The 20658-nt window shown below is 44.3% G+C and overlaps 1 protein-coding gene across 1 annotated transcript; it reads right to left on the bottom strand.

Annotated features, from left to right (window-relative positions):
* Window positions 1–1928: 1928 nt before the first annotated feature.
* On the bottom strand, window positions 1929–19012 carry LOC119400364 (cytochrome P450 3A8-like). The gene is given in 15 exon segments (XM_049418061.1): window positions 1929–2118; window positions 4164–4329; window positions 5686–5826; window positions 7140–7228; window positions 7309–7417; window positions 10965–11058; window positions 11159–11186; window positions 11188–11268; window positions 12027–12157; window positions 13327–13579; window positions 15208–15333; window positions 15869–15965; window positions 16498–16550; window positions 17033–17129; window positions 18893–19012. Coding segments are annotated over 15 exon segments (1605 nt in total). The 5' UTR covers window positions 18949–19012; the 3' UTR covers window positions 1929–2034.
* Window positions 19013–20658: the final 1646 nt, after the last annotated feature.

Below are 20658 nucleotides of genomic sequence, written 5' to 3'. Positions count from 1 at the left end.
CATAGGACGTGTCCGTTCTTCAGCACTGTATAAGCCTCCTGTGATCTCCTAACCTCACTGAGCCCTATTACATCCCATTTAACACCCTCTAATTCCTCGAATAGTACAGCTAGACTCGCCTCACTAGATAAAGTTCTAGCGTTATATGTAGCCAAGTTCAGATTCCAATGGCGGCCTGTCCGGACCCAGAGATTCTTAGCACCCTCTGCTGCGTCGCAGGTCTGACCGCCGCCTTGGTCAGTTGCTTCGCAGCCGCTGGGGACTGAGGGCCGAGGGTTAATTGGTGTATTCATGTGGGAGGTAGTGGCCAAGTACTACACCAGGGTGGCCAATCCTGCTCTGGTGAGGGAGTGCATTGCTATTTGTGGTCGCCAGTGAGGCTGCACCCCAGGCCTTTTACACAATTCCATCATCACGCGGATTTTTTTTTTATCCGGTTGGGAATTGTCCGGCACCGGGATTCGAACCACGGACCTCTTGCATGCGAAGCTGATGTTCTACCCACTACGCCATCGCTGCATCACAAAATTTGTGTGGCTACCCTCAAAACTAACTCTGTCCAACTCGAGCCACTGACTAAGTGATCACACCACGTGATGAAGTTTAAAGTTTGATGGAAGCCCATCTGTTCGGGATGATACGCGGTGAAGGTAGAAAACACGAGCCATTGCGCTGGCCAATGCGTAAATTTATTACGCACACACACACAAAAGGACGTTTCGGCTCCCACGCGAGAGCCTTGTTCACAAGTAAAATGAAAATATGTGTCCGAGCAGTTCGTTTTAAATACGCTTGAATATATCACGCAGACCGCGCGCATATGCTGAAGGTATAAAGGTCCTTTTCAGGGTGTAATTAAATTTTTGCTTTGGTCGGCGCAGTCTACGGTCTAATGAGACCTTAAATTATTACAGATTAAGTACTACACGTGATAAGTACACTTCAAAATAGCCCAAGACTCAGGCACTACGTACCACCATACGTCACTTTGCTATTTTCACTAACTTCAGGACTATGGAAAATTGCCTGTGTTTTCAGCGCTTGAGTAGCCCTTTCAAATATATTTTAATGAACTATAAACAAGGCTAACTAAAGCTTTTATAATGGAAATTATTATTCACTAACCCATCTACCTTATATACTATTAATGGAAAAATTACTATAATTTAAAGGCGATTTTTTTTATCTATCAGACTTTCCTTATTCTGGAAAGCACATAAGTTCGGGCAACGTCGGTGTTTCATTTCAGCATCTAGCGCACAGCACAAGACAAGTACCGAGTGACAACCGACAAATACAGGCGCTAACTTCGCACAGCTTTATCTAAAGATGGGCACTAACTTCCAACAAATTTGTTTTCAAAGTTCTTAAAATAAATCTGTTGGATATTAACGCCTTGCTTTGTCGATTGTCACTCGGTCGCTGTTTTGTGCTGTGCGCTAGATGCTGAAATTTCACCATATCATTTATGGCTCTATTTTGGAGTTTGCCATTTGCCATGAAATGAAGCTATTTGTCCGAGAGAGCATAGGAAGGTTTACTGACGCATGCACCTGGTCCTCGCGTCATTTTCTCTGCTTCGATAACTCGCACGCACGGGAGGCGCCAGTGAGACATCTCATTCGCATCGTGCGTTTGTCCATTAATTTTTGCTTTTCGCCACAAATTTGCTTCCTTTGTATTTTTTCACTTTTTGACTCTCTGTATGTGTATATATATATACATATATATATATATATATATATGTTGTTCATAATGAACCTTCAGATCACAGTCCGCGCTTGCCTTTTATCGTCTCTGTTTTCGTCTGGGGAATATACCAGGAATTATGAATTACCAATTTGCCCAATCGTCCACATTGATTAGTTCCGCAAATACGCGAATGCCCTTGTAACTCGCGTAAAATTACAGCACTGTGAGCTGACGATATATTTAAGCCCGAGTTTATTATGCAGAAACTGAGTAACATGTTGTGCAAAACACCGCTTTCGTAGAATGCGTTGTCGAATGACGCTGCAAGCCATGTTGATATGGTCAGACAACGTTTTCGACCTTAAGCCAGATTCCATCCTTGGGCATCGCGAGGACGAAGGTGGATTCAAGCTCCAAGTCTTTCTCCTGTAATAATAAAGGATTTGTAGATGACTGCTCAAGTTTGCTGTGTGTCTGAATGAATTCAAAGGATCACCGTGCAAACCAGGCTTATACGGCCAAGTGCGTGCTTTTGCTGATCAGGACAAACCGCTGTTCAAGAAATGCAGTTCACACAGAAAACAAAACCAAAAAAAGAACAAAATAAAAAAACAACAAAAACACGCAAGTGAAATGACCAGTAGTGGTAGAATTGTCGATGTCTCTAAAGCCATGGTTTCTGCAAGAGTACTTGTATACATTAGTGCTTCAGTGAATACAAAGCCCCCCGTTGCACTGTTGGCTCTACAGAAACATTGCTTCGGTCACTTATGCTGCTATGATCATAGTGTACTCTGAACGGCTCAGTGTAGTCTTAAGTTGTCGTCTGAAAGAATCTTGTAGAGAATGGTCAATCAGACCATTTGGCTGGTATCTCTGGCACAAAAAAGAAAGAGAAAAGATGGGACGAGTGCATGCCACATTAGGACCACGAAGCACAATGCTGCATGCTAGGTTCCTATGATCGATTGTACAATATAACTAGATGAGCGTAAGCTTGCTTGGCATGTTGGTAATCCATTTCATTGTTTAAAGCGCACTAAAGGAACTGGACACAAGGATGTGTCCGCGCCTCCCATCTGAGCCTTGCTCCTTCAGTGCGCTGTGAACGTTGAAAGCAATTGGATAAAGTAGATAAAACAACAGCACAACAGACAAGGACTAGCGAAGAACACACGCACACGCACACGCACACGCGCACACACACACACACACACACACACACACACACACACACACACACACACACACACACACACACACACACACACACACACACACACACGCACACACACACACACACACACACAGCAATGTGTGTTAAAAGCATGCCTGGAACATAGCCACTGTCGCGACGTGGCAGCACTCAACCATACGAGGACAATGCAGTTTAGACTGTGCGATGCAAGCCCCAAGCTTAACGAAGCTTCTTTCCGATGGATGACGTAAATATTCGCAGCCTCGTATTGATCGTTTCGCATCACGAAATCGCGAAAGTTTCGTAACGAAAGTGATTCCCTACAATGAAACCAGATAACGGGGTTATTAATTACCAGTGTTTTTTATGACGCTAGCATCTAGCGACAATATGTCCTTCGAGGAGCCCACCGGAATTCGCCCCCAGACAACCAGAACTTCGGTGTTGGCCCGAATGGGACGATATCCCAATAAAAAATAAAGGCTCATATCAAAAGGAGGTAATGGTTCGAATTAAGAGTTTCTTAGTCTACATAGGATATCTGAGAATATTTTAGTTAGGAGGCAATTAAGCGTCATGATAATTAATTTATATTAATTGAACGAACTCATTGAAAGAGTATATAGTTTTCTTGCAAACAGCCGCAATCTCCGTGGTACCTCGCGGATCGGATCTAAACCACACGCTTCTTTCTACATGGCCTCTGCGATCTGTTTTGACAGCGCAATGGCGCGGTGCCTGTGTTGGTTGCGGATCCATGCAGGGTGAAGCGCAGCTAAACTCTTTGAATGAGTTCTTTGAAAGAGCAGTCTATTTTATCGTGGATCTGTGCAAGAAATACGCCCCGTGCCCAATACAGAACAAACTTCTCTCACTGTACAGCCTACCCAATTGAGCCAAAGGTTCACGAAATGCCTAGGGGTAGAGCGTCATTAAAGATGCTGAAACGAAACTTTAAGGTCCTTAACTATTTCCCTTTTTAAGCATCATGCGTTTTTAGTTCCTGCTAGTTAAGACGCGTCATATAGGCAAATGTAGGACTGAGCGAAACATGCTTCCGACTTAGTAACAGCTCAAGAACATCAGAAGGGAGAGAAAAGAATGCTCTCTTTCAGTCGCCTCTGGCTTACTTGTGCTGCTACGAACTCCCAAGCGTCAGAGACGAAACGAATGTCTTGGCTATGGATTAAGTCAGGTATGCTTGATGGAGACGAAAGCTACCTGGGACTTTGTGAAAACATGAAATAGATTAGTCGACGAAGAGCGTGCGAACCTTAATGTGGCGGTCATCTAGGAGAAGCTTGTATTTTGACAGTAATTTGGCCATGGTTAATTTCATCTCCAGCTGGGCGAATCTCATACCGACGCAGTTGCGAGGGCCCTGGCCGAAAGGCTGGTACACCACGGGATCAACATGGCCTTTGTTTTCGGGGCTGAATCTGCAAAACAAGTTAAAACAAAAAAAAGTAAATTTGTTACGGCTTACGTTGGAGCTATTTGTAATAGAACCTTCATCAGCCCGACTGCGTCCACTGCAAAGCTAAGGCATCTCCCATATTTCATCAATTGACCAAGCCCTTTGCTTGCTACGGCCACGTTATCACCACAAACTTATTAATCTCATCGGCCCAACCAATCCTCTGCCTCCCCTTCGTGCGCTTGCCGTCTCTTGAAATCAAATTTAATATTGGGTTCAACTTAACTTGAGCACTACGCAGCGAGTCATGGAAAGAAAAATTATACGTGTAACCTTAAGGGTACAACAGGAAAGCAGCGTGGGTCAGGGAATAAACAAACAGGTGTTAAAGACATCTTAGTCGATAATCAATAACAAATGGGCACTGGTCGGGCATGTAGCTCGAAGGAAGAATAACCGATGGTGATTCAGAGTAACAGACTGCAATAGAATACTTGTAGACATAGTGCGCCTCTGACAGGTTAAAATAGACAAAATTGAGCAGAGGCACAATGAGTCGTCCTTATTGTCGGTGCCTGTTTCAACTTTCTGCATAGTTGAATCCTGCAGCTGCATTATACCCACAGTTACGGAGTAAAACTTCCAAGTTTTAATAAGTTCTTTTATTGTAAATTTTTTTCGTGTGCATATTTGTGGTCGAAAATAAATGTCAGCCTGTTGTTCAACCATGAGTACTGCAAATATATTTTGTGCAACACCACGAATACCTATGGAGTAGATTTAATAAGAGCATAACATCACCGAACAATACATGATAGTAGTTCCTGAAGGTGTTTCTATTATTCACCTATTTTTAAAAGCCGAGCGCGATAAAGTGTTGAGCTCTGTTTTAACTGGCTTTCTGTGCAGAGGTAGAGATTTGCATCGCCTCGGCTACTCCGTTTCTATAAGTTTTGTCGCGAAAAATAGAGTTTATCGTAAAAAAGTTATCACATTACAAAAATTATAGGAACCATAACCTGAAAAACATCTTCAGCAATGGCGAAATCCCTCCTAAAAGACGTCTTAGTGGACATTGGACAAGATAAGCGCTTGTTATGAACAGCTATGTGCAGCTATATAGGAAGTTATATGTTATTCCGTATACTGTGGGTCGAACTTGGACGGAAATGTGTACGTCTAAGCTTTCGATTGCAAAGTGAAGTCCTGCAAGCGAACTGTGTATTGCAGAGAAATTTTGATATTGGACACAGTAGCAAAAGTGGCAATTGAAGGGAAGCAAAATCTGGCAAACAGGCCAATTTTGCAAATTCGAATATGTGCGATGCATCAATCGGCCGTCGTTCAGGTGAATCACGTGTTAAAGAAATGTTGCCACCTTTCAGGATCGAAGACTTCGGGTTGCTCCCAAAAGTTTGGGTCATGACTCAGGTGGTGGTTGGGAATAACGATGCTGGTTCCAGCAGGTATTGTTATACCTTTGTGTACATAGTCACGAGCGCATCTTCTTGTCGTGAACCTGTCCAAGAAATAGCATGTATAAGTGATTGAATCACCATCACGAAGGGAAAAGCGACAGCAACGTTAGCTACAGCGTTGTTTCAACTGAATTTCAGTTCACTGTGACATAAGAGCTTGGAGAGTACACTGTTGCGAGACTTTGACGGTGAAGAAAGCAGCGACTATAGATAGAAGTCTCAGATTAACATGTGCTCAGAAACAACACTTACGGTACCACGAGAGCGACGAGCACAGTTGTCTTGTCGGCTGTCTAGATATTATCTATGGCTATAACATCGTCGGTTATTTATAAATAATCTCTGGTGCTAGCATACGTTCCCAAGTATACTCCACTAATGGCGTCAAGAAGGCAATTTCATGATAATAATCGAAAACTTAGAATAGTGGAAGGCTGAGCTAGTTGGTAAGCATTCATGCTGAAAGACTGGGCGTACAAACATGGGCACAAAATAGAGTCAAGACCACGGCGTTTGTGGCGCCTTGACTTCTCTCTTGGGTTCGTGTTTGTATGCCTAGTCTTTTAGCATAAATCGAAGACATTCAAGAAGGTTGCGGTAGATCAACGAGTGCCTTGCGCCGAGTGATAAGACGTGTACACGAGCCGTCTCAGCCGGTGAAATCCTGTAGCAGTAAAAAAAAAAAAATGACGCAAGTGCGCCTGGCAATATATTGCATGTTGGAATACGAGAGAAGATTTTATTTCAACACTTCTGATAGACATTTTTCACAATTGTCATGAGACATAGAAATCATTACCAAACCCAATATATTAACCTTGAATCTCTGCTTTGATTAAAGAGAGGCATTGGTAACATATTAGATGCGAAGTATCTTATGGCGGAGATCAATCCGGTGGTGGTGGTGGTGGTGTGAGGCGTGACCACCCTTACTGCGCATGCGCATACCCTCTCCACTCACCCTCTCCCCTCCCCCTCCCCTCCCCCTCACCGCTTCCCCTCTCCCCTCCCCCTTTCCACTCTTCCTCTGAAACGCGGGCTAGACATGCCGAAATTTTCTCCTGCGCAACGCCGCGATGAGCACCAGCGCATGCGCGTCCCCTCCCCCTATCTCTCCTCTCCTACGCTGCCCCCCTCTCGCACGCCTGCCGACCGCGTTCCCCGCTCGCCCTGTGAGAAATAACGGCCAGGCTACAGGGAAGACAAGACGCGCGTAGCGTTCCTCTTCGCGTTCCACGACGCGAGGTCGGTAGCATGCCAAAAGAACGCCAACGGAACGCGATCGTGCAAGTGCTCCGGCTTCGCATCGCCTCGTGGTCCCCTTTAGCGGGAAATGGTGTAATTGTTTACTCACCCTACTACCGGCGAATAAAAGCGAAGAGATTCCGATATAACCTGGTCCAGGTATTTTATGCCGAAGACGTTGTCGTACGTGAAGGCACCCTGGAAAACAATGTAGTTATAGGGAATGTCAAACGAATAATAAAAAAAAGTGCGAAGAGAGGGTTCATAAAATGGCATACGTCTCTCTTCAGGACGGCAAGGACATCCTCTCTGAGTCTGTCTTGAATGTCCTGGTGTTTTGCGAGGAGATATGATAGAAAAGCCATCGTTGAGCCTGTCGTCTCGAATCTGTAATTTATACCGCACATAGCCGCTGCATTTTTACTAACCTCGGTTTCAACGCAAGAAACTATGTCAGCTAAACCCACGGAACCGCGGCGCACCTGCTCTTCACCTGGAAAAGACAGTCGTGCTTACTGGTTTCCCCTGGAACCATAAGTATTTTGCCCGGCTAGTGTAACTACTACACATATTAAGAGCTAAAGGCTCATCGTCATTACCCGAAACGTTACGTTTGGCCGAACTGCGATGTCAGAGTTCCTTACGAAATTTACCTTGACGTTCCAGTTTCCAATTCAAAACTATGTCACACCAGCTAACAATAACAACAAAAAAAAAGAGTGTTCGGCACTCAACTTCATGCCTTAACTCGCCGTCATGGCGCTGATTGAGACTCGCCAGATGTGCATGTACATAAATGCCCGATAAAGTGGACGAGGGGACGACCAGCGCCGTAGCTATTTGGCATAGCTTTGGGTGCGTTATCTGAAGGTTGCAGGTTCGGTTCCTGCCGGCGGCAAGTGTCCTTGTAATCCACTTTACTTTGCTCTTATTATATCACAATTACTACAATACAGTTAAAACAGTACAATTAACGTCCCCTATACATTCCTTATCTTCGCTATCTATTAGTTTTCATTAGGTTTTATCTACCTAAAACCAGCGACACAAACGTAGGGTGTGTATTGGAAAGTCAGCTATCGGAAACACTCGTGAAGTGCTTGACGTCACGAAAAGGAGTAAACGCTATTGGACGGAGCATTTATGCAAATTTTCTGAGGGAAAGATAGCGATGGCTGTGATAGGAGCCCACATTTTTTCTCAGGTTGTGACCGAGTATAGAAAAGAACACGTTTGGTTGTGCTGTGCACATATATAGCTTGCCGAATGCGAGCAAACTGAGCTATAGCTAGTAAGTAATCATCGTAAAAACAAGGTAAGGCGTGCAAACATGGACACGAGAGAAGAGAATAAAATAAGTTAGATGACGACAATTAGCTGAGAAGGCGCGCTGCGACGGAAGTAAGACCCACTTTTGTTGCAGCATGTGTACGCTTTCAACAACACAATAATCCCCCGGGCACAAATGTACAAATGCCTTGGGGTTATCTTCTCTCGCATACAGTGGTCGCAGCATATTGATTGCATTACAATCAAAGCACTAAAGGAAGTCAGGTTACTTACGAGGCACGTTATCTAAATCTCTCAAGTGCACTAAGTGACTAATGTATAAAATGTAAACAGGGGATGGGTGCTCGAACCGACGTTTCGACAAGTGGACTTGACTTGTTCAAGGCTGGAACTGAGAAGACAAGTCCACTTGTCGAAACGTCAGCTCGAGCACCCACCCCGTGTTTACAGATTTTTTCATCGCAAGCTTGGACCTTCCCCTTCCTGCCGTTTAATGTATAAAACGCTTATTCGCCTTATATTAGAGTATGCTTCATGTATCTGGAATCCATGTGAAATATGCGGCATTAACAAAATTGAATTTGTGCAAACGAGGACTGTTCGTTTCATTTGCCATCGCTATGATCGTAATTTTTCAGACTCATCTGCAATGAACCTTTTGAAACTGCCTATCCTATGCGCCAGATTGAATACCGATTCCTCGAAGCTGTTACATTCATTTCTCCATTCATCTTGTCGTCTATCCTCGGATGTGATCGGCTGCTGACCCGAACGTCGCGGTTTCGATCCCGGCCGCAGCGGTGACATTTCGATGGAGGCGAAATGCTAGAGGCCCGGGTACTGTGTGATGTCAGCGCATATTAAAGAACATCAGATGATCAAAATTTCCGGAGCCCTCCGCTATGGCATGCCTCATAATCATATCATGGTTTGAGGACATAAAATCCCAGGTATTATTATTATCTATACTCGGATTAATACATCTCGTATGCCAGTACTCTTTCAACTAGACATTATCACAGCCCCAACTTAAAGCCTTTAGTAGGGTACGCATTTGAGCTGCTTCGTTCATGATTACGAGGGAAAAACAGCGCTAAAAATACGGGACAGGAAAGGACACGAAGGTCGCGCTGTGGTCTCGTGTAATTTCTTGTCCCGTCTTTTTAGCGCTGTTCTTCATTCTACAATTAAAGCCTTTCTTTACGCACATCAAAATTTTTACTACAGTTGTCTTTCGAGAGTTACTGAAAGCTGCAACGGTTTACTCGGTTCTGTTCGCGAATGGCGCCATCAGATTTTGTAGAAGCACTGTTATGATAATTCAGTAAAAGCTCGTTAATTCGCCACTCGTTCATTTGAAAAATCGCATAATTCAGACGTGTTCTCTGGTCTCGGCCAGCATATACATTGTTCAAGTGGCATCAAGCTATCGTTAATTTGATCATATTTGGCCGCAGTCCGGTTGAATTCGGACGATCCTCTGAGCGCGCCAAGCACTAAGCGCCGCAAATATGCAACGCCGAGCAGCGAAAACGGCGTTCGCGGACAGTCGAAATGGCCGCCGGCTTTCAGGCAGACGTGGTAGCCATCCACAATCACGTTGTTGGTACGTAATCTGTTAAGGACACGGGGTCTTGAACCGCGTTCACATTGTGAAGGAAGTCGCAAATGAAGAAAATAGCGGCTTTTGCACTGCTCTTATGCAAAAATATTACTGGATTTACGTATTCATCAAGAAAATGAAAGTGCGTTGGTGAAACAGACATTTGTTAATTGTTTTCTTGATACGTTCAATAATTCGGCATTCGGTTAATTCGGAGAGTTTGTTCGGTCCCATGAAATCCGAATTAACGAGATTTTACTGTATTGCTGGTTCTGTTTATTTTGTTTTGTCTTGCTTTTATGTGATCCTTGTGAACGGCGTAATTGTTTGTTCTTTATGAAAGTGTACTCCACTCCTGCAATAGCCTTGAGTAGGGCTCCAGTATGTGAAAATAAATAAATAAATAAATAAATAAATAAATAAATAAATAAATAAATAAATAAATAAATAAATAAATGTTAAACGTGATAACTCATCTGCGCATTCGCCTGTATTGTGGCGCCACCTGTAAATCCTCCAAGAGATAGCTGCGCCGCGAATCTACGCAGTGGATAATTGTTTAGTCATTTCCTCTCTTCTTTATGTAAGTAATCGAATGATGGCTGACACATGTTATTTCACTACTATTGATATGCCAGACCTCAATCATTAGGCACATTCCTTCAGTCTTGAGCCTAAGTAACACCGCGAATTCGTTGAACTTTGGTGTGCGTTAGCACTCTCGACCATGAGACTCTCGACAAGGAATTATTAGATAGCGATCCTCCTGTTAACGACCTCTTATGTAACATTGGTTTCGTCCTGCTGCTCTTCTCTTGTGTCCGTGTTTGCACTCCTCACCGTATTTTATGAAGAATACAGGTTGTGCTGCGCACTTCATATAGCGCACTTCGGTAGTGTATGCTCATGTTTACCACAACAAAATAAACATTCTGTTGTTGCAATGAAACTTATGTTTGTCAAAGTGAATTCGCAGCAGCCTACCACAATATTTAAGCTTAACATTATAGAAATAAGTATCAGGCTTGCAGTTATTCTTACCCTGCTACGAAGAAACCGAAGCCATTCGCCAAGATTTCAGTATTTGTCAGGACGCACTTTTTCCCATCTTCATTTACTTTCTCAGGCTGGTTCCCTGAAAGATAGAGCACAGACGAGGTGCATAGACATTGGTCACGATTAAAAGACTTAACCGATACCGATACATGTTATCAGAAGGTGGAAGAGGCTAGGACCTTCAGATGCGCTGTCAGCATCGCCGGCATGCCGTGAGCGAATGCACGTTGACAAGTTGTGCATCCTCCCCTTCAGCGTTGAGCATCAGCTGCAGAAGGTCGCATCTATCCTTCCTGAAACGGTTCATTGAAGAAGTTTGTAATAGTAAAGTTTGTAATAGTGAAGTTTGCTGACAGTGAAGATAACGTTTTCCTGGTCCCCTCTGCAGCCAGTACAGATTGGAATAGTACCGATTTACCGAATTCAATTGCCGTACACTCTTAATCAGGTCCCGCTTAAAGTGCTAGACATAGCCAGGGAACCGGACATTTTTCGTCTGGTTTCCTGGATATAGCCAGTATTAAACCAGGGACATGATTAATAATGTATCTGCGAGTATACTGCCAACGCTTACTAATGTTGACTAGTGCCGGCTATTGTTCGTCAGCAATGACAAACGCCAACTACTGTTATGTAATGCTACATAATGTTAGCGATTAAGCTGCTATACGAACAACGTTACCTTCACTCAATCTCAGTGCAATATCACGTTACTTGACGGCTTCATTGATGTTTTGCAGTGACGTCACCGTGAATTCAAAAATCAGAGAAGATTTTGACGTCATGAATTACTTCATCTGGTGCTTTTACATCTGATGGTATTACATCTCTTCGCTTCGTATTCGATGAGTGTTACAGAGCACTTGTAGCATGCAGCCCTTGTCTGTGGTATGAACATGTATCATTAGGAGCGTATGGACGTATTTAAACGTTGCTTAAGCTGAGATTTTTTCGTTACCTTATGTTTGAGCCACCACAAACGCTTCTGAAAAATTATAAAGTTCTGCGAAGGATCGACCATTGATGATAGCTGTTTTAAAGACCTACCTCGCGGTTTTCACGACGAAATTGTATGATGGGCGTGATCTCGTCAAAGCTCTTGTCTTGCGCAGTCTTGTTGTGCCGTGAAAAGAACGATATGGTCAATCTCCACAAAGGAGTAAACTCTGGAAAGCAAGCTGGAAGGAAACCACGTAGTAAGTCGCGTTGAAACAATAAAAACATGAAAAAGAATTATGCAGTCATCAGAATGTGCTCATTTCATGGGCCGTCTTTTTTTTTTCTAGGCTGCGAGGTACAGAATGTCCCCGAACCACACGCTCAATGGACAAGACTTAAGCCATCTCCTTATACGTGCTTCAGTTCGACGAAATGTAACTTTTTCTTTGTGTTTTATTTGGTAGTCGTATCGAGTGTGCAGCTTAGTGTGCTCGGAGGGGCGGATGAGAACAAAAGAAAGGCCGGGAGGTTAACCAGGGGACACACTTTCTGTCTTCACCGGCTCTCTGTGGGTTCCATCCTGCTTCATGACGGCGAAGATGACGGCAAAGCCACGTGACAAGCCTTTTATAAATAAGAATTGTCTGATTGCTATAGAAACAGTTTTTTTCGTTCCTTGCAGTACTTTCCGCAGTACCGCAAAATATGTCGGGCCCCAAGAATCAGCATGAATTCTTTCTTTTCGTATAGGAATGGCTTACAACGCTCTTTGTGAGGAAAGGAGTATCGAGGAGACTTTGCAGCGCATCTTCTGTGAATGTCCTTGCTACACTGAGGAGAGACGGTCACTCGCAATCGCTCTAACTCGCCTTGACAACATATTGATGTCGCCAGTAACCATCCTGGAATGTCATCCTGAAAAGCCATAGAGGGTGAAGGCGACAAAGACATTACTGAAATTTTAAGGACAACAGGCTTGGACGAGCAGCTGTAAAGTAATGGTGATGTCGTGTACCACACAAAACTGGCGGACTGTGACGTTGCGGATGTCTTCTCCTGGCCTCCTTCACCCTCACTCACTTTCTCTACAATTTTAACTTTCAAACTCCCCCATCCCCTTGTTCACTTTAGGGTATCATACCGGCTATTCTAAATCTGTTAACGTCCGCGGCTTTCCTCTCTCTCCTGCTTTCCTTCCTTCCTTGGCCTATACATAAAGGAGCTTCGATGAGAATATGCCATATTGAAGTCCCAAATTTTGTATGTTTGCTTGGAGAACAAAACCTGAGAGAGCTAAGTGCTCAGTCGAGCGGCTCAATCAAGAGTGGTAATCAAATAAATTTACTAGTACACACACGTTCCTTCTGGTGCTCCTCATTGAAGTTCTGTAAACGATCCCTGAACTTACTGGTAAGGAAATTTATCCACGTACGACGAAACTGTTGCAAGCTGTCCAACGTTTCTCGAAACAGTGACTCTATTGTGCTCTTCTTTCGGTCCTTCTGCTGCAGGTCGGATTTGAGACCGAACGCTGATCGAATGATGACATCCGCCGTCAGCCTCTGGAAGAGCTCCCGGAACTCGAGGGCTTCGCCCTTCCTCTGCAGGGATTCGAGGACTTGGAGGAACTCGTTGGAGCTATCGTCCATGAGGCTCGCCATCTGAGAGATAAACAGAGTAGGTTCGATCACCCGTTATCTACGCAGTCGCACGAAAAATTGGAAGGTGAGCGTACGTAAACAGCACGAGTGACGACGGCGAAAAAGACATGTATGAAAGGACTGGCGGCAGTCCTATCGTACGTATTTTAACAGCGGAGCCGTTTAAGCTCGGAGTATGTCCGGTGTCGCAGACAGTAAACTCGGAGGGTGCGTGCCAGCAGCCCCGAGAATAGCACAGTCATGCATAGTACAGTATAGAAAGGGGGTGGAAAAGACGAAGAGGGATGAAAAGATGAGGGGAGATGGTTAATCATGGCATAGCCTTACTAAGGTGCGTATTTGGGCCGGTTGGTACATGTTCAACGATACGAGAAACAGCGCGAAACACGAACGGGACAGTGAAAGAGACGGACCAAGCGCTGACTTACAACCAAGGTTTTATTCCGTACATGGGGGTATATATAGCACACGCAACATGAAAGGAAGGAGAGGAGAATAGTGACCTGGATCTTCGTTCACGAATGCTATGAAAGCTTCTGAAAAAAATAAAACCATCATCCACTAGACAGATACGCAATTTCCCTGGTGAGGAGCGCTAACGAAGGCACACTCACGCACATATCACCTTTTTTGTCAATGCAAAATGCCTCATAAATCTCACGTGCTCGTTGATCGCTGTACCGCCGAAGTATCTTACATTGATCGAACATTGCATGACAGCCGCATACGGAGCTGTGCGCAGCTAGGTGGCTGCCCACAGAACCCCGCATTAGATTGCGGCGTTCCCTGAGGCGGTTATTTACACACCGACCAGTTTGGCCGATGTAGCAGCGACCGCATGAGAGGGGGATTTCGTATACCGCGTAATGACAGCATTCAACAAACGTTTTGGCGTGTTTCTTATCATTTGGCGTGTTTCGATCAATGTAAGATACGTCGGCGGTACAGCGATCAACGAGCACGTGAGATTTATGAGGCATTTTGCATTGACAAAAAAGGTGATATGTGCGTGAGTGTGCCTTCGTTAGCGCTCCTCACCAGGGAAATTGCCTATCTGTCTAGTGGATGATGGTTTTATTTTTTTCAGAAGCTTTCATAGAATTCGTGAACGAAGATCCACGTCACTATTCTCCTCTCCTTCCTTTCATGTTGCGTGTGCTATATATACCCCCATGTAGGGAATAAAACCTTGGTTGTAAGTGAGCGCTTGGTCCGTCTCTTTCACTGTCCCGTTCGTGTTTCGTGCTGTTTCTCGCATCGTTGGACATAGCCTTGTATAGAATAGCTTAGCAAGGGGATGGGAAAGGAAAATGAGGAGAACTGATGCTAAGGCGAGAATGAGGGAAAGGGGGAAGTAAGAGCGTAATCTATAGCATAACCATGTACAGTATAGTATAGCAAAAGATGGGAAAGAGAAGCGAGAGTGAGGAGGAGCGATGTGAGGGTTAGGAGCAAGAAAAGGAGGACAGAAGGCAATGCAGAGGGCAATACTTTGTACTCCCAGTCGCACCTGTGGTGTATACGAAGAACGCGAGGGCTTACGTACGCAAGCCTCGAAGGGGCTCCGGCAATAAAACTGTCTAGTATGCGTGATTTGCCGCCGAACTAGCCACATCGCAGTCGCTTACCTTCTTCATGTTGCTCGTCGTAAACGCCGGTGTTACAAGGCTGCGGATTTTTTTCCAGCGCTCACCCTGAGCGATGACAATGCTGTATTTGTTGATAGGGTGGCTAAGGGCCAATCCCGACGAAATCTGGAAATGTTTATGCGCCATTTTGCGTTAATTTTCGCAGTGCGAGTTGCTGAAATCGCTTTGCACATCTTGTATAGGGGGTGAGAGAATATTCAAAGTTTCGGATAGAATACGAAATGGCATAAAAAATAAATTTTATGAATATAAATAAAGATAAAAATTAGGAGCCCTTCTCATATTGGGAAGCGCAACAATTCTATTGCTACAGGCAACACGACGGTCATGCGTGAAACAATGAAATCAAACAACAATAAAATGTAGCGACGTGAAATGATAAATGATCTCGATTGCAAAGTTTATGGACGTATCTGAATGGTGCTGGTGAATGGTGCAGGTGTGGCAGCAAGCAATACTTATCTTACACCATCTGAGCGTTGCGTATGGTGCACGCAATTTCCCAGAAAACGTTTGCGATGATAAGTTCCTTCCAATTTCTACTTTACAAAATCCAGTTTGCAAGTATAGCCGTAATTTTCGACAGGGATTCATAAGTACGCCAAAAATATAGCACGAAATATAAACTATTTGTGCTTACCCCTCGGCTATGAAAATTGTGGAAGTCCTTTATCTGGATCTTCTTGATTAGCTCAGGGTCTTTCACGATAAGAAACGGGTGAGCACCGTTGTAGAAACTGAAAAGTGACGTCACAAAGGAAGGTTACCCGGAAGAAGACATTTTATAATGTGCCAGCTAGTTCAAAGTATTACTTGATAAAGATGATTGCGGTGCGGGAAACTTGTCAAATTTATCATCTTTTACTGGTTTGCGACTAGTTTTATAGGGGGCAATTTGTGTAACTACATTAGACAATATTGGCCAGACGTGACGGCAATATGTGCATATGTTCCCAAGTAACAGTGCTGCACAGATACACCTTCAGTATAAAATAGCTAATGCTTGAGGTAAAGATGTACTGCACTCTAATACGTGTGTTCGTGGACGCGATATATTACGATAAGCAACGAACCACTAACTGTTGTGTAAAGGAAAATAGAGCTACCGTACCTAACCCAGATAAGAGCATCACTCCAGGTATATAGATTTTCGTTAGCGTCATCGAGCAGGGTAACAGTGCTTTATTATTCATATAATTAAGCGTATTTTAGAAGAAAAATAGGACCACTACCCTTGCTTCCCCAAAACAAGAAAATAAAAAGACGTACCCTACAATGTCGCCGTATTTGTCCAGCCATTCCTTGTATTTAACCAGCGTTCCCTAAAAAGAAGCAATGGAAATTAACTACTGAATTACACAATTGAGAAAATGCAAGTGGGTCAGCTCTTTCCCATTTTCTTTGTGAGGTCTGTAAATACAATTTTTCGATAGTTAAGACACTCAAGATTCATTGCCAGCCAGTAAACCAGCCGGCTTTAACATGTGAATTCATGTTTGGACTGTCTCTTCAGGTCATATCGTGATAATAAAGGACCCGACTTTTTACGTTTCAGTATTAGTCACACTGCTACAAAGTTGTTTACCTTCGCTAATTTTTCTCTCGTGCTCAACGTTTCTTAAACAGTTTTGATTGGCGCAGACAAGAACTGAATGCTTGAAAGTTTCAAAATCAATATGCCGTTCACTGTTAGGAACATTTTCAGATAGATCCTCAATCCTGGTTTGTAATGTTACTCGTTAAAGAAAAAAGAAAATGACCATCGTGTGCATTTTGTAATGAAATTTTTCATGACAAGCTTTACCTTTTGTATAAGTTCAGACAAGTTGCCTGAAAGAAAGCTTGGAGGAGGCCCTGGGATTCCGAGGTCTTTAAAAAACGACAGCCGTCTCTTGCGTTGTCTGAAAAACACACAACACCGTATGCTGTGGGAATGTCTACAGTTCTTTTTTTACTCTTTAAGGTATTGTCCTCCGCAGTGGAGCAGTGGTTATGGTGCTCGGCTGCTCACACGACAGTCGCATTTCGATGGAGGCGAAATGCTAGAGGCCCGTGTACTGTGCGAGGTCAGTGCACGTTAAAGCGCACCAGATGGCCGAAATTTCCGGCGCCATCCACAACGGCGTCTATCGATAATCATATCGTGGTCCTGGGACGTAAAACCCCAGATATTAATATTATTATCTTTAAGGTTTTGCTGTAATTATGAGCATAGGCGTGGCCAGGGTCCTCCACTAGGGGGGGGGGACGAAGATCTACCAGACGCCCCCTTCCACGTGGTTGAGCAAAAAAAAAAAACAAATAAACCCAGCTTCGCAATGGATGGAAAAATAAAAATTAAGTCATGACGTGCTTCTCACAACGTCCTGCCTTGGGTCCCCGGGTTCCCGGAGGGCAAAGATGGAAGCAAACAATTCTTAACATGCAACATCAGGGATCCTCGGCCGCGGTTATCGTCGAAAAGGTGCATGACCGTAAGCGGGCATATTAAACAGGTACAGCGCTGTGTTACGGGTACCTTCTTTCTTCTGTCCGTGTGTAGTTGCGCTGCCGTTCCAGTATGAAGTGCGACCAACTAGCCCAAGTTTCAGTCCTGTTATAAAGCAGGCACAGGTTGGACGCGACTAAGCAATGGTGTGGGGCAGACTTGATGCCCCGTTACACATTTATGGAGGGCGGCCACCACGTCCCATATTTTGTCAAATACGCTTTAAAACAGTTGCAGCCTTAGTGGACATTTTTGTGTCCCGTAATAATAATTACGTGAGGCCTTCTTACATTTTATTTGTTGAAAACTCGGCGCTCCCAACATTCTTATCAACAGTGCTATATACAGACGATAGCGCGTCCGCAGTTCCCGACCTCCAAGCAGTGGCGTAGTTGAAAGAAATTTTCTCCCGGTGGGGTGGGGGGTGGGGGGGGTGAGATGTAAGGGTGCGATTGCAATGAAGGTTGTCTAAGATTTTTGTAACATAAGTTCTAAGGTTCTTCAAGCTTTCACGGTGCCGAAAGAAAGAAAAGACGTTGTGTTCACATTTTCGATCTTTCCGGTTTTTCTGCCTGGAGATTAATTACATCGCAGAGGTTCACGAACGCTTGTCGACCTGGACATCACGCGCATCGCAGCGAACAATTACGTTGTCCATTTGCGCTAGCCTAAACAGTTGACATCGCTATACGCATCGTTTCGCGGTTTACCGCGCACCTTCGTAATGTATGTATCGTTGTTGCCTAGCGGGAAGTATCCTGTAAATGTCTCAGAACAATCATAAACGACACTAGTTTTTATAACAATGAGCCGGCGCGAGTACGGAGCAGTAGACCCCGCCACGGTGGTCTAGTGGTTATGGCGCTCGACATGCTGACCCGAAGGTCGCGGGATCGAATCCCGGCCGCGGCGGCTGCATTTTCGATGGGGGCGAAAGTGTTTGAGGCCCGTTTACTTAGATTTAAGGTGCGCGTTAAAGAACTTCAGGTGGTCGAAATTTCTGGAGCCCTCCACTACGGCGTCTCTCATAATCATATCGTGGCTTTGGGACGGCAAACCCCAGATATTATTATTAGCTTACAAGTCTAAACCTTCCAGTTCTGAGACTTCATAAGTCTAACTCTTCACAAGTCCAAACTACATTACTGTTAAACATGTCTGCACAATCGTACTTACATGATGAACCATGTAGCAAACGTGACGACGAAACTCAGAAGCAACGCTTCGAGCATGGTTCGTGATTGCGCCGCCCTTGTGAAGTCAAGCGAAAGAGCACGAGTTGTGTTTCAGAATGACGTCTTGTGCGCACCTTTCGGGGCCTTTGACACGCACCTCTGATAACTACGTCAGAAACGTTGCCACCTTATCTCTGCACTCAGTGTGTTAGTGCCCGCTTATTTGGGTTGTTCATATTTATAGCGAAAGATAAGCCCTCGTCTCAACATACATATGTGTATGTCACGTGGTACAATGCAAATTACGGAGGAATTCGTAAGTGTGTGGTATGATGTATAATTACGGCGAAATCTACCGTGCGTGTATGTTCCGTCGTATTCTGTAAAATTATAGAGCAATCTACCGTACGCATATGTTGCGCTGGATATGTAAAATTACGGAAGAACTGACTGTACGTGTATGTGGCGTGGTAAAATGTCAAATCACGGAGGAATTCGTAAGTATGAGTTGCGTGGTGTGATGTATAATTATGGAATAATCTACCGCGCGTGTATCTGCCATGGTATACTGTAAAATTACGTAGCAATCTACCGTACGCGTATGTTGGGCTGTGTAATGTAAAATTATGGTGGAACTTACTGTACGTCCATGTTTCGTCAAAATTAATAATTGTTGGGGTTTGACATCCCAAAACCATGATATGATTATGAGGTACGCCGTAGAGGAGGGCTCCGGAAAGTTCGAGCTCTTAACGTGCACCTAAATCTAAGCGCACGGGTCTTAAGCATTTTCGCCTCCAGTGTATGCTGCGTTCTATAGACCTTTTCACAGGAGAGAAAGAACGCCGCCATGCTTCGCTGCGCGCGGTAGTACAAAGGCTAACGTCACAGCCTCGGCAGTTGCCTTTTTGGAGGGTAACGCCTATTTAGCGCAGCCCAGACAGGTTTATGGTGGCGCCCATGGAGCCGTCTGTGAGAAGGTCTATAATCTCAAGTTACGAAGAAATCTACCTTACGTGTGTGCTGCGTTGTATAATGAAAAAATTACGGAGGAATCTACCGTACCTGTATGTAGCGTGGCGTAATGTAAAATTACGGATGAATATACCGTACATTAAAAAAAAAACAGCCCTGACCAAGCACTCCGTCCAGAACGTTTACCAGTTAAGCTGAGACATGCGTCCCAGGAATTTACCGCAAGGTTAATCACGACGGCTCGTTCAAGTCTTTCTCAGATATAGGTAGCTTCTACGCAGAAATCTCAATTGGTGCTTGCCGCGCGTGGGCACCATTTTGCGTCATTTCTGGGCTATAGGCGATTAGTGACACTTGTCGAATTTCTGTGGTACGTACGTTTTTGCCCGCTGTCGACTTCCGCAGTTTTGGTTGACCAGCAGCGAGTAACGGCGCTTGCTCAATTTTGCGGCACATAAACGCAAAGGGGTTTTGCGAGCATAGGACAGGTGAATTTTTTTGTTTATGTATTCCTAATATTTTTATTTATTCTTTATTTTCGTGTATTTAATTTATTTCATCTTCTTAATAGACATAATCTTACTTATAGTTTCATAATTTTCTTTCAAAACTACCCCTTTCTTGGCTGATCCCCCAGCGTGGGTGTGTGCCACGGGTGCAAGGCTCTACATTACTCTGCTCTACTTTTCGCCCGGCCATATACAGCTTGGCTTGTACCTCTCATCATCGACGAATGCATGGAGCAAATACTCGTGGCTTGAGGAAAAAAATGATTGGTGCGGGTGAGCAGAA

Source organism: Rhipicephalus sanguineus, chromosome 7 (genome assembly GCF_013339695.2).
Source record: "Rhipicephalus sanguineus isolate Rsan-2018 chromosome 7, BIME_Rsan_1.4, whole genome shotgun sequence".
NCBI classification, from domain to species: domain Eukaryota; kingdom Metazoa; phylum Arthropoda; class Arachnida; order Ixodida; family Ixodidae; genus Rhipicephalus; species Rhipicephalus sanguineus.
The sequence above is the reverse complement of the archived record's forward strand: the minus strand, read 5'-3'. Positions and strand labels throughout refer to the sequence as shown.